Below are 15,270 nucleotides of genomic sequence, written 5' to 3'. Positions count from 1 at the left end.
AGGAAATAAGAGATCGATGCAATCACAATCTCAAATCGAAGAACAATTTCTTGAATTCGACAAAAGCAAAAGAAGAAGAAAATTACAGTGTATATGAAAAGAAAAGTAAAGAGGTATGTAGACAATACCTATCAAAACGAGTTGGGCTCTGATACCATGTCAACACCAATGTACAGAGGAGTAAAATGACTCCCATAGACACCATCCATAATGATGTGAATGAAGAAGAACAATGAAATTGGGAAAAATCAATCTGATCTATTTCATTGGAACTGTACACGTATTTATATAAGAAGAGAAAGAAATATCTAATTTGTAACTACCTTATAACTGTCAATGAGCTGGAAGCTATAACTCACACTAACTAACAAAATAACCAACTGGTCTAGCTAACTAACTGAGAATTAATTAACTAATAACATTTAATTAACTAATCTATTCTCAATAATACTTATAACATAAAAAAGATGCTACAAAATTATGCAATGAAATTCGGTAGCATTTGTTTACTTCTTTAATTTTTTCACTTCATCATTCTTACAAGATGTAACACCCGGAAACTAGTAAGTTAAACTAGAGCCTTACGTGAAAGTTCTAGAGTTTGATGTGTGGGTTAGAATCGTAAAATGACTTTCCGTACTTAAATAAATGTTTTAGGGCTAGGGCGTCAAGGTACGACCCCCCAAGGACCAACCAAGGGTCCTTGAGGGGGACCCAAAACAATCCCTAGAAGCTGCCCAAAAATGGGCCACCTACGGATGAGACTCACTCCCCATAGGTGGACCCACGCCCCGAGGGAAGGGGTCGTGGGTCAAGGCCTCAAGTTGTTGATTTGCAGGCCACCACCCATGAAGGAGCAGCACACTCCGTGGACCTAGTCACGGTCCATGGGTCGGGATCTCGTGGGTTGGGGCAATGTTGGTCCTAGACGGTTTAATTTGGGGACTTAGGGGTTAGTCCATAATTAGTTAGAGGTTAAGTGGTGTCATTTTATTAGTAATTAGACCACCTATATAAACCTAATAGACCCCTAAACTAAATCAATTAAGTCATTTTTCCAATACCTCAAAACAAACCCAATTCACTCCAAGAAATCTTCACTCTAGAAAACTTAAGAAGAAGAATAGAAGCAATCTAGGTCAAAATCCTCCATTGTTGCAAGCATTATGAGGGCTTTATAATCAAGGTATGTTAGCTTATTCATCCATGTATTCCTCTATCCATGGAGCCCCTTAGAATTCCCTCAATTGTGAAGATGAACCCCATCTAAGCTAGGGTTTCTTCCTATGTTGTGGGTAGTGTTGAGTATGATTCCAATTGAGTGATAGTACTTGTTTATGATTGATTTAGTATTGAATTAAGATATTATTATGATATTATGTGTTTCCATGGTTAACCCTAGTCTAATTGATGAAATTGGAGAATGTGGGTTTATGTCTTGTGAGGGAAAATTGAGGATTCATAGGTGATCTTCTAGAATTGATGACATGTATAGCAATTGATCAAGAATATAAGTATGTAAACATGAATTGACTTAAATTAAAAGATTATATGATGGATCTTAACTAGTGATGAATGAGATTGTCTTTATGACGATTTATGACTAGAATCACTTGATAATAAAGAATATGATTAGAATGTCTTAAAATCTAGGTATGAATGGTGATTGTAAGAAGTAAAGCTTTGAATGTAAGGCTCGTAGTCATGAATGTTGGTCAGTAGGGTTTTGAGAGTAAAACCAATATGATGAACTATGTATGTTAAGGCTTTGAGAGTAAAATCTATATGAGAATAAAAGGCTAATGAATAGAATTGGGGATGAAATATTTTTACCTACCTAATCTACCTCATGAATGTTTGAATGTATAAGGTAATAGAATCGCATGAGTTAAGATGATATCAATGTCTAGTGCTTGAAGCCTAAGGGTGATGATTGAAAGTAAGTCTTGAACCTCAAGGAGGTGAATTAGGAGATTGTACTTATAGTAATTGAATGATTTGAATCATGTTAACATCCATGTCTAATGTAGTAATTCTAGATGTGTTGATTGAATATGACATATGGTCCTTGAAGGGCAAATTATGAGAATTATGCATGATTATGAGATTAATGTATATGCTTTAAGAACACTTTGAGAGTTAAGTGTCTATGATTATGATAATGTTGTTGTGTTGATTGAAAGGTTATTCTCATGAACACACAATGAATTAATATAATATGAAAGGTTTTCTCACAATATGATGATTCTAAGGTTGAAAGGTTATTCTCACCTATTGAATCTTATGAATTATGATGGATTTAGTGTCAAGGCATTCTTCCATGAATATGAACTTAAGTCAAGACTTAATATGTACCCCGTGCGAATTATGCTTAGCACCGAGTGGACATTGAATATGAGATCGAAGCTCCCCTGTTAAAAAGAGAGGTTTCTAGAAAGTATCTCATGAGATCGAAGCTCCCCCATTAGAAAGGGCGGGTTTCTAGAAAGTATCTCCTTGGGATGGAAGCTCCCCCGTCAGAAAGGGCGAGTTTCTAGTAGCAATCCCCGTATCCCATATACTACGTGCCCCCGTAGGTTATTTAGCTATTGAATCCACCTAAAATCTAATACATGTTAGTTTTACCTTAGGCAAGTAGGACACCTCTTTTCGGTGTGGGGCATGACACCCGATTCCATGCTAAGCTCACATGGTCTATGTCGGTTAAGGCTTATTCCCACTAGAATAAGAATATGAAGTATGAACTATGATTACTCAAGAAGCTTTACTTAGTGTGTGTGAGAGTATGAGATCTTATTCATGCATTGCATAAGTATGCTTTGGGGGTAGTTGTGGTATGTTACTTTTATGTTATGATCGATGGTCTATGTGATGAATAGACTTATGACTTATGCTTATGATGTATGCTTAGTTTGGATTGTAGCTTGAAAGGCCCTTCCAATACATGTGTGACTAAAGGTGAGTGTTCCCTTATCTATGAGAACAAAAGATGATAAACATGAATGAAGAACCTAAAGTGTTGAGCTTAGCATGGATAGGATTATGGGGTCTTGTTCATGCATGGCACAAGCTTGCCTTGAGGTGACTCATGAAGTGTTTCTCTTATATGATGTATGCTTAGATATGATTGTGCTATAGTTGCCTTCCTCGTTATGTTATAATTGACTAAAAGTGAGAGATTCCCTTGGTTATGAGAATTATACTAAGGATGAGGTCCTAAGATGGTAAGTATGACTATGATGACCAAAGGGGATACTTAGCATGTATGGGATTATGGGATCCTATCCATGCATTGCACAAGTATACTTGGAGGTTCCTTATGAAATGGTTCTCTTGTGTTATGAAAGTCTAAATATTGACTATGTATATGAACTATGCTTTATGATGACTAATGTTTACATTATGTCTATGTTGGAAATTATGCTTATGAATATGCTATTGCCTCTTATGATTTTGGCTTATGTATTATATTGACCAACTCTTATGTTATGATCTTATGATGTTATGCTAGCTATCATATTTAGTACTTTTGTACTAACGCATACTCTTGCCTACATTCTTATCAAATGTAGGGTTCAGTGATTTTGAGTTCCATTCTTGAGGATATGTTTCTAAGGAGCAAGGGGTTGAAGACTTGGTGAGTCCTCATAACTTCGGGGACAAAGCCACCATTTTCTTTATGCCTTTCTTTATGTTTTGAGACTATTGTATGGGCAACGTCCCAAAGGTTATATTCAAAGTTGAGTTTAGATGGTTTGAGACAAAGTGTAGTAAGACTTCCGCTTGCTTTTATAGAAGACTTCGATTGTATGGATAAAGTTTTAAAATTTTCCGTACTTTTCTATTATCTTATGTTATGACATGCTAAGGGCTTGTATGAGACCCCTTCGGGGTCAAAGACGTCATATTACATCTAGGGTGTACCCCTGGGTCATGACACAAGAGGAAGTTCTAGCTAAATTGAAAGGCACTTCATGATTTTTTTTATTTTTTATTTTTAAATACACTTCATGCATTAGGTAAGCTGTTTTTGTGGTTATACTATAAATAGTATTTCCTCTTTCTAAATTTATTTATTTGATTTTGATTTGACACGGAGTTTAAGAAAATAAAATTAAAATTAAAATTTTGTGACCTGAAATCAAAGATATGTAGTTTTATGATCTTAAACATGTCATACGGAAGTTGAGATTAAAAAATCTCATAGGAAAGAAATTTTTTTTTTTTAAAAAAAGGACTAAAAATAAAAGATAAACAAATTAAAACAAATGAAATACTCTATTTTAATATAAATATTATTTTTTAATTTAAATATATATAATTTAATTTAAAATTTTCTCTTCTTATCTTGAACGTAACTATTCATAACCGTATAAATATCTAAAATATTTATATACTCAAATGTATCATCGATCACTACAGAAATTGAGATGGATGGTGTACAATAGAATTCCTCATAAAATAAAGATTTTAATTCATTGGCAATTGGCAGTGAGTAAGCATGAAAATCATACGTTTTCATATGCATACATGCAAAGCTGAGGATCAACCACGAATGCACATATGACAAATAGGTCTCCGCCTGTAAGTAGGCGCGATAAAAAATTACTGACTGACAAAATTTTATAGTTAAATAATAAAAAAAATTGTATTAATTTCATTAAGCTATGAATTAACGATAGATTATTAAAAAAAGTAATATAATTAGCTAAAAGCGTTTAAGCAATGAATTAACTAGAAATTTCCAATTAATTTTATAATAAATTTGATGTTTCTTGTAGTAGTGTCAATTCCTTGCGTCACTACTAGCTGTTTTTATAACATCAATGCAACAATTTCATTAAATTTCATCAGTTTCTTCTCTTAAGTCCCCACTCCCCTATTTTCCTCCAAAATCATCCTTCACTCTTGGGAAAGGCCACATTTTGTCTCCTCCAATATTATATTCAGTATTCACACCGCCACCATATATTCTTATATATATATGGTATCATCTAAAGATTGAGAAATGAATTAAACATACATACATACATACACACACATACATAATGGTGGAATTTGAAGAAATTATGGAGCCTTCGAGCCCGATAAACAGCGAAGAAAATGAAGAGATTGAGGATGAAGAAATCAACTACGATGATCTGAAACGTCGTATGTGGAAGGATCGCATGCGAATGCAAATACTCAAGAGGGACATGATTAGCGAAGAATTATCACTTGATGAGGAGTCAGAGGCTAAGCAAGAACAATCTCGCCGTAAGAAGATGTCTAGAGCTCAAGATTCCGTCCTCAAGTACATGGTCAAAATTATGGAGATTTGTAAAGGTCAAGGCTTCGTCTATGGGATAGTACCCGAAAAGGGGAAGCCCGTGACGGGGTCATCGGATAGTTTAAGAGAGTGGTGGAAGGAGAAAGTGAGGTTTGAGAAGAATGCCCCAAATGCTATTGCTACATTCTTGCCTAAACTAGTTCTAGAAAATCATGTCTTGTTGGATCCTAATTCATGCATGAATCTTCTAAATGACTTGCAAGATACTACTTTGGGTTCACTCCTTTCATCTCTTATGCAACATTGTATTCCTCCACAAAGGAGGTTCCCTTTGGATAAAGGGTTACCTCCACCATGGTGGCCTACAGGGAAGGAACTATGGTGGGGTGATCAAGGGTTTTCACAACAACAAGGACCACCACCATATAAGAAGCCACATGACTTGAAAAAAGCATGGAAGGTTAGTGTTTTGGCTGGAATTATCAAACATATGTCCGTTAATTTCGACAAAATGAGGAGGTTGGTGAAGCAGTCAAAGAGCTTGCAAAACAAGATGACGGCTAAAGAAACAGCTACTTGGTCTAAAGTGGTTAATCAAGAAGAAGTCCTTGTCGAGATGACAGAAAAATCTCTCAGGATTTCGATATCAAAAGATGATCAATATCTTGCTTTGAGGAGAAACGAGAAAAGGAAGGGTGTGTTTGAGAGCGACATAGACATTGAGGATATGTTACATCAAAACTTAAATTGCGTGCAAAGTGAGTTAGGAGTTGGATTTCCCTACAAGAATTCTAGAATGGACAATGAGACAAGTTGTTTGTATCGCACTATGAATGAACAACAAAGTGTCAGGGGAGAGGACGAGTCACTTAATATGTTCATGAACAATTTTACTAGCTTGCTTGGAGCACAGCCTATACCACACGAAGAAATAATGGTTGATGATGATCATCATGATTGGATGAACATGGAGATAAAAAGGAGCTTCAACAACTACCATATTGCACAAAAGGCTAATGGAGGATCAATTGAGGAGAATTTCCAAGGATTTTGGGGAGACAATAATAATGTCCTTCATTATGGAAACATGAACTTGAATGATACACCAAAAGAAAATGAACATCATCAATCTCCCCTCTGTTTGGGATTTGGCATATGAGGATACATCGGAATAAATCTAGCTTTAGCTAAAATAAATAATTCGCGTGTGCGTGTGTTTTTCCCTAGATTACTCGCATTTCATGTTTTAGACACGGTTTATCATATATATAAATAAATAAACTACGTATTATAGTGTCATTATCTTTTCTTATTTGCTCATTTTTCAATTTCCCCCTTTGATGTTATCATGCTTTACAACTTGATGGGATAATAGGGGGAATCCATCTTTAATTTGTCCCTCAAGTTACAACATACAACATATATATGTGTACTACCTAATGAGGTTAGAGATAGTTAATTTCCGATATATTGTCCCTAGCTAGCTAGCTCAAGTTAATTAGAGAAATAGAAGAAGATATTTATTATAGTTAGTTAGAGTGGTGTATTTCAATAATCATAAAAGCTGTGTCTCTGGGGTATAAAATCGTCATACTGATCCATTCTATTAGCAATGCAAGAAAAACCCTTTCTAAATTTGGAGTTATTCTTCTTGACTAGCTCTGCCTCCACCTCCACATCCACCGCGAATACAGAACAAACTGGCCTATGATCCGAAAATCTTGATTCCCCTCGAATATAAGATAATTGTTCAATGCCATCGCCTCGCCATAATATTCTATCACACCTGAAATTAATTAGTACAAGAAGGTAAGATAAAATTAATTAAGAGATGATGAAAAGGTAAAAGAGAGAGAGAGAGAGAGGAATATATACCATGCAGGGGTTCTTCGTTTCTTCTTAGACTTTGTTGTCTCTCCGGCATAGGAATCAGAATTATGAGAATACTTATATGTTGGAGCGAAAAGGATCTTCCCTTCTTTCCACCCACTAAACACTCTTCCTGCTTCTCTCTCCACATTCAACTGTCACCAACATAAATATGAACCAACGATTTAGGATACAATATTGCACTCACTTTAAAACTATGAGAAATTAATTCCCCCTTTTTGTACAATATAGCCCTTGTAGTTCAAATTAAAAAAGAAAAAAGCACCAAACCTGATCCTTTTCCAAAAGAGAGTCCCAATCATTATCCTCTAATAGAAGTCTTGTTTCTTCATAACTCAAAGACACTCGGTAGTTCAAGTCTCCAAGCCATATTGCACGCCTGAAATTTATTAAGGTCTACATCATTCATTGATAAAAGGGCTGGCCAAGTAAAAAGAGGGGAATAAAATGACATAATCTATCTTATCAATTTACGATCAAGGTACAAAATGTATTATGTAGAAGTAGAGTTAGAATTTAAAATCATCTCTACCAAGCTTGCATATTATAATCAGTCAGGATTTGTCAAGAACAGACTTATCACAGGGAACATTTTGCTGACTCAAGAGAAGAGATGTCTTTACTTTCATTAAAACATGGGGATCCTCTCTTCTTCATCATATCGTTGTTGTTGAAGCCCCCTCTAAAGCACTCAACATGCAAATTCTATGAGCTTATACATGAGTAATAGGGGCCTCTCAACCACCTCAATTATATATGCTTATTATCATATTGTTCTTTTGCTCTTCTAAAGATAATAAATGCATTAAGTTGATCCTCAAGGACTACCAACAAGCTTTTGGACAAGGACACAAAACTTTTATCATTTACATTCTGCTATGTAAGTCTACAAAACTTAGATAATGCTTGTCGAAAATATTGAGTTCGTTGGATAAAAACTCCACACGCCTCTTATAAATAAGTAGTAATTCTCCAGCTAGCTCATACTTATTAGTAATATAATTAACAAACACAAACTGTCTTGATTGGAAAAAAAAAAAAACTTACTGGTGATCAGTAATTTTTTCTGCGATTCCTCTATCGGGATTCCTACAAATTCTGGGAAATTGTATGCTTTTAAGAATCTCAGCAACATCTGCATTTCTTCTTAGCTCATCTCCTTCTTTCTCCCCTGAAGCTAAGTGACTGCACACAAAGCAAAAGCTCGTCCGATACAGTGACATGCTTATTGCTATACACCCCTGCATATTAAATTACAAAATCTATGGGTTCAGGTACGAATATGGGTACAGGAATTGGACTAAAAATAATTCAAATATCTAAAAATAGAGTTATATGTCTAAAATAAGTGGAAAACTAAAAAAAATCCCGAGGAGAAAAATATTGATCAAGGTGAAAATTCCAGAAGAATAACAAACTAGAAATTTTTGTATATGTCATTTTCTTCAATTTCACCTTAACATTTGCTTTGATTACAAAAATCATTGTATCTGTATCAAATTTCTCCATTTATCAATTTTGGTCAAAGCACCAAAAATTAGTTGACCAGACCCTAATACGTATCACATACCCATATTGTGTAGACACAAATGCAGCACAGAAAGAGTACGAGCAACTTAGATATTCACGATTTAAAATTTATGAAACAACCTCAAGTTAGTATATTTTAATACTTCTATTTACCATCAAATTTTAGTATTTAATACATATATAAGATAGAGGCGGAGGCACACAAAAAAATTACATGTGTGCAAAAATGACTGAATTCACGAAAGCGAGATGTGCTTTCTTAACAAGCAACGTTGGTAACACGAAAAATCTTTTCTATCATATTAAATATTCCAATCTACTATACCTACCAGATTCAAATTGAAAAAAGAAAGAAGATTGAATAGAATAGTCAAATATCAAAAAAGTTTCTTTCACAAACCTTATTTCCAAGACAACCCATGATACCTCTACCAAGAGAAGATATTCTGAGATGTCCAATATGTTGTGCTAACTCTTTTCGTGCCCAAACTGAAAGGAAAATCCCAACCATTTGCTTGCTTGATATAAGATGATAACTCAAACCATAATTAGTACAAGGAAATTTCTGAGCAATCGACTGTAAATCGTCTTCGCGAAAATGTGTCAAGAGAGAACATGAAGGATCACTAAGCTTTCTCAAACGTCTTGTTGTTGATGGACAATTACATGTCTTGAGAAGGTTACTATTAGCCTTTAAACTCTTTTTAACAACTTTAAGAGAATGTTTATTGAATAAACTGTTGGATTTTGAACTGCTTGAATCATCATGATCATATGATGATTTGTTAAGTGCATGGCTTATTAGTGCTAACCATCTTGCTGCTGGTTCACTATCTTCACTCACTAATACATTTCCTGCATTTAAGGGTACAATTTCTTGAAACCTGAAAAATAAGGCATGTCACATCTTGTAAGACCCTAAATTAATACTCACTCCGTTTCAATTTGTTTGTCGACTTTTGAATCTTATGATTTTAAACTAAAGATATGACTGTACCAAAATATTTTTTAATCTTCTGGTCTTAGACATGTCACGTGTGAAAAGTTTAAATGAAAAAGTTGTCAAAAAAGGGAATGCATTCCCCTTGAGATGGACTAAAAAGGAAAATAAGACAGACAAATTGAAATAGAGGACGGAGCAATATATGTTGAAGTTATCATACCCCAAAACATATATATCTGCAGAACCTTCCACTTGCAAGAAATCTTCAAGATTAAGTCCATGATTAGGAGTTTTTCCTCCTACATTCCATGTCCCAGCAAAAACCCTAAAATTTTCCAGTCACACACACATATATATATATATATACACACATATCCTAGTTAATTAATTCTAGTAAGTTGACAATTCATTTGTAAATCAAGAAAAATCATACCTAATATTTTTAATCATAGTAGCAGGTTGTGTTGACTGATCAAAATTGGAAAGATTTAGGCCTTCAATCCTTGCACTATTATGCCTTGCTGAGAGTAGATAAGAAATTAGTATCATGGTTGTTGTGGTTTGGATTTTCTTACAATCTTCAGTTTGAAATTAAAAGGTATGGATTTTATATGGAAATTTATCAATAGGTACCGTTCGGCCAAATTTATTTATTAACATGATCAAAATATATACTGATTATATATATATATATATATATATATATATATATATTATATGTATATCGTATGTACTCATGTATATAGATAGATACACAGTTTATATATTTTATAAATTAGTTGACAGAAGTGTTTGGAGCGGTAAGATCCCTATTTTAGATATATAACATTTTTCAGTGGGCAAAGTCCTCACAGGTCAAATTTCTACACAAGAAAAACTACTTCCACGTTATTTTCATTTTACAACAGTATAATGAAAAGAAATAGCATTTGCAAATAATCAAAATACAATTTAGTCTTCTGTTAGGTGAGCTACCAATATTATGCTATAAATGAAGCTAAGCAGATTAAGTAGCTAGAAGATACCTAATTAAGTGTACGTGGCTAACACACATTACATGATTGAAATTTCTTAATATTATACAATATTAACGCATCTACACGCATGCTGTATTTATATTAAATCAATGAATGTAATATACATACTTTTATTAATTTAACCATGATTAAGTGTCATATTTTCTCTCAACAAACTGATAAATTTTAAAGAGCATCGGTTAGGATAAACATCTAGTGAACAAAGGAGAATTTGCAATACTGCAATTGAATACATCTGAATTCAATACTTTCGATACACAACATATATCAATCGAATACATCTGAATTCAATACTTTCGATACACAACATATATTTATATGTAAATAGCTTACTAAAATTGCAACATATAGTAAGTTTGAGCTTATAATTTTAAGAACATAATGTATTCAATATTGATAACCTTAAAGAATACCCCATAAATATTTATTATAAACCTGGTGTTGTATACGTTTGAATTAAAATGGCGTGTAAGACTAAATGCACCATTAACTATAGCTATATATTGATAACCTAGTCAAATGTGTAAATGAAGGGTGAAAGGTGACGAAGAAAGTAGAGAAAGACGACTAATTACACAAGATACATGTCATCTCTCACCAGCAACAAGTATTAGCTAACTCTGTCCACCAAAATTAGAATAGATAAGAAGAATCACCTAGCTAGTGTTTTTTAAAGACCTCGGAATTCTCAACCACTTCATTGACCACTAGACCACACTTTTTAAATATATGATATTGTTTTTCCTCATATAACAACGAAGATTAAAAAAAGACTTGTAGAATCATCAAAAGCACAAACATAAAACTTTATATCTAGATACGTTACTTTAACATGAACATACGTACAATGGATAAATTTAAATAATACAATTCCATCATGCACAAGAAAAGTTCATAAAAAATTATAATTATTTCTCATGCAATTTAATATTAAAAACAAGTTGGTGATGATGATTCCTACCTGTAAAACTTCCCTTTACTGAAGGAGAAGTTTCAAATAAAACTTTTCTCCTTGATATAATCTTCCAATCCACTTCAAAAAAAAATAATCAATTACAATATAAAATATATACATAAAATTCAAAAAAATAAAATAAAATTGTAAATCAAACCTTGATCATTTTTTTCTGATTGTGTTACATCCTCTTCAAAACTTCCTCCAATGCTTTTTGAATTAATAAGCTTTGGTATGCCAGACTTTTATTCAAACATCATTAAAAAAAAAAAATCAAAATTTTATTTTATTTTTTTAAAAAATCTTAAAATAAATAAATTGTACCTTGTTCTTTTCATAACCCTTGACACAATTATCAAAGGTGGTGGTAACGCCGCCGCTGGCGGTGGTTTTGACGACGACGGCAGCGGCGGCTTCCGCCTTAATCATGTGGATGCTATCATCAGATTTACAACACCTTGTTGGAGACGACATTCAAGATTATATAATGTTGGATTAAATTAATAAATCCACAATTCCAAAATTGGAGTCAAATCTAATTTCTTCTTATAAATTAATTAAAGAGATTCTAATTAATTTAAATAATAATCTATTAATGCACAGAACACCAAAGGTAAAATCCAAGAAAAACTTTCATTGATTCCTTTCTTGTTGTCTACCTAAATTTCTGTGTTCTTTTTTGTTATGTGCTTTGTGTTTGACTTTGTATTTCCTAAGCTTTAAGCTTTTTTTTTTGTTTCTATAAAAATTATTTTTATTGTGAACAAAATGTAATTAAAATGCTTCTTCTGTTTTTACTTTTAGGGTTTTATTTTTTTAATTAAAAAATAGTTTTTTACTTTACAAAAAAAAAAAAAGTTAGATGGGATGAGATTTTGGCGCCAAATCTTTCGGAGATTTTGGGGCAAATGGTGATTAAGCGGTTAATGCATCACTATCAACATATGTCTCTCTAAATTTTATCTATTTATTTCCTTTTGATTAACAAATATGTTTAATTAAAACTTGTGTTTGGAAATGAAGTTGTGATTTCAAATTGGTATATTAAATAAGCGTTTGGATAAGCAATTTAGAATCATAATTTTAAATTTTAAATATTTTTTTAAAAATGAATTAGGGATTCTAAATTATGATTTTAATTATTTTTTTTAATGTAAAATCCCCCCATAGTTTATAGTTTGTAAAAATAGATTCATTATTTTAATTTTGTGAAAAAATACTCATGTTCAGCATCAAAAAATTATTTGTTTATGTGAAAAAATTATATTAAAGATTAATTATTACTACTTATTGATTAGTTGATCTTTATAAACAATGTGTATTTAAAAATTTGCAATTAAAAATATTTATTTATAAAAGAAATATGAAGACGACTCTTGGAAGATCTTATTAGAATTGCCTAATTGGAAATCAATAGCTTTCGCACAAATTTTATATTTATATTAAAAAAGAGAGTAAATTTTTTTTTAAATGACTTGAGAAACCACTGACAAAATGTATTGTTTGATCTCAAAAATGCAATATATTCAAATGGTAAAAAAAGTCTGAAATATTGATTTCATCAAGTTTATTTAAAAAAATTTAATTCGGGTTAGTGTTTGATCACTCTATGTACATCTAGATTAATTCAATGACTTATTATCTCTTGTTTAATTTGTAATGTCATTCTCACTCTACTACACAACTTCGTAATAGTTTGGTATATATAGTATATCAGAATAATATTAAATATAAAATTTTCACTTTTGCTATTATCTTAGGTATAATTAATACTATTAAATCATGATATTACCAATATAAGAGTTTTTGATACATGTATAAATATGATTAAACATATAATTGCTCTTAAAAGTGTATAAAGTTAAAGAAAGTGGAGAATATTTTTATAAATAAATAATAATTTTAGTAATTATGCAATACATATTTTTTTAATACACCAAATTAAATAGTAGATAAGAAAATAATGTTTTGTTTAATTAATCTCCGCTTTACGTGAAAATTTTATAAATGACATATATAAGATTAATAATTTCAAGTTATGACAGTATAATAATTCTTTCAAGTTGTAACAATAAAAAATTTCAGGTTCTAACATTTTATTAAAAAAAGAAAAGAAAAAAATAATAGTAAAAATTTGATTTTTAAAAAATAATAAAGGGTAAAAAACGGATATAGTTATATTAATTCATTTGAATACACTTATGATAATTAATAATTGCCATAAATTTAGGAGATTCAAAACAAAATATGAATATTTGATTTCCTTTTTTCATTCAAATCAGTTAAAAGTATTTCAAAAGGTAGATTTTTTTTTATTACAAACATTTCTCTCTCCTATTTTTTTATTTACGTTTTTCAAAACAAAATATGAATATTTGATTTCCTTTTTTTACTCAAATCAGTTAAAAGTATTTCAAAAGTAAATTTTTTTTTTATTTCAAACGTTTCTCTCTCCTGGAATTTTTTTTCCTGTAATTGTCGTCATTCACGACTAGTTCCAAATAGTTTTGGTTCAACAATCTTCAATTTGTTGTAATGAAAGGCGTCTTATCCGTATTAATTAAACATGGTGATAGATGAGATCCTTCTGGTTAGTATTATTTGCGATTTATTATTTTAATGAAACAGACAAAAAAAATTAAGAACAATGAAATTTTCTAATTTTATTTGTGTATAATATATTTAAATTTTGATGTTTTTTGTATGATCATTCTTTTCTTTATATTACATAATATTTTTTGTAAAACTTGAATAAATGTTGGTATGAATATTTGGATGCCAAACTATATACAATTTGGATACCAATTATATGGTGTTCATTTTGGTCTCCAATTAAATATCAAAACTAAATTGTTTATGTATCCAATTGTTATGTAGTTTGTATATAACTGATATCCAGAAATTTGTATCCAATTGATATGCCGCCTATATATAACTAGTATCCTGAAATTATGAGAGTCAATCTGTAATTCATATATAGTTGATAACGGACTTGAAGAAAACAATGTATATTATATATCATTCAATACTTAAAATTGTATCAAAAACAAATATATATCGTTCAAAAGTTTAAAAAACCATGAAATACTAAAGAGTCTAAGCTGCAATCAACTATCTCAAATTTGATCTCCGTGGTCTTGATGTAGGATAATTGCTGGTATCCGGAGCATGTTCTTTTGCCATGCGGGGTCCACCAAATTTGCTAGCAACAGTTCCAGTTACTTCACTCTCACTGATCGCGCCATCATCGTTCTTTATTTTTCCGTAGTGCCATCAACCTAGTTGGAGAAACTGAAAAAGAAACCTTCCTATTATAAGAAATACCAATTTCATATCAACATTAGTCATAATTTATACAAAAAATGAGTGATTTAACAAACTATAATCAATTCACATAATTGGACCACTGATATCACACAATTTTTTGATAAAAATAATACACAACTTAAGTCAGCTTTCATACCAACAATAAATCAGTTTCATACCAATGTTAAAACACATTTCATACCATATTCATAAATCGTATATTAAGCCAGCTTTCATACAAATATTATTCATGTTTCATGCCAGATTAGTAGACATAATGAGAATAATTTGAAAAAAATAGCTTTCCTCTAAATTGTGTACCAACTTCTTACCAAATTTA

At 31.5% G+C, this 15,270-nt stretch overlaps 2 protein-coding genes across 2 annotated transcripts; one reads left to right on the top strand and one right to left on the bottom strand.

Annotated features, from left to right (window-relative positions):
- Positions 1-5,048: 5,048 nt before the first annotated feature.
- Positions 5,049-6,428, top strand: LOC125829491 (putative ETHYLENE INSENSITIVE 3-like 4 protein). Its single transcript, XM_049508704.1, has one exon. The coding sequence runs from the start codon at positions 5,049-5,051 to the stop codon at positions 6,426-6,428; it is 1,380 nt and encodes a 459-aa protein (XP_049364661.1).
- A 383-nt stretch (positions 6,429-6,811) lies between these two features.
- LOC125829532 (type I inositol polyphosphate 5-phosphatase 5) lies at positions 6,812-12,163 on the bottom strand. The gene is made up of 10 exons (XM_049508752.1): positions 11,949-12,163; positions 11,782-11,866; positions 11,631-11,702; positions 10,066-10,153; positions 9,853-9,957; positions 9,090-9,573; positions 8,207-8,400; positions 7,430-7,538; positions 7,145-7,293; positions 6,812-7,055 (listed from the first exon to the last, which is right to left on the bottom strand). The coding sequence occupies exons 1-10, from the start codon at positions 12,096-12,098 to the stop codon at positions 6,818-6,820; spliced, it is 1,674 nt and encodes a 557-aa protein (XP_049364709.1). The 5' UTR covers positions 12,099-12,163; the 3' UTR covers positions 6,812-6,817.
- Positions 12,164-15,270: the final 3,107 nt, after the last annotated feature.

The sequence above is a fragment of the Solanum verrucosum genome, unplaced genomic scaffold (assembly GCF_900185275.1).
Source record: "Solanum verrucosum unplaced genomic scaffold, falcon-dt-bn FXZP01000031.1, whole genome shotgun sequence".
NCBI lineage: Eukaryota > Viridiplantae > Streptophyta > Magnoliopsida > Solanales > Solanaceae > Solanum > Solanum verrucosum.
Note: the sequence above shows the minus strand (reverse complement) of the source record. Positions and strands in the feature narration are given on the sequence as shown.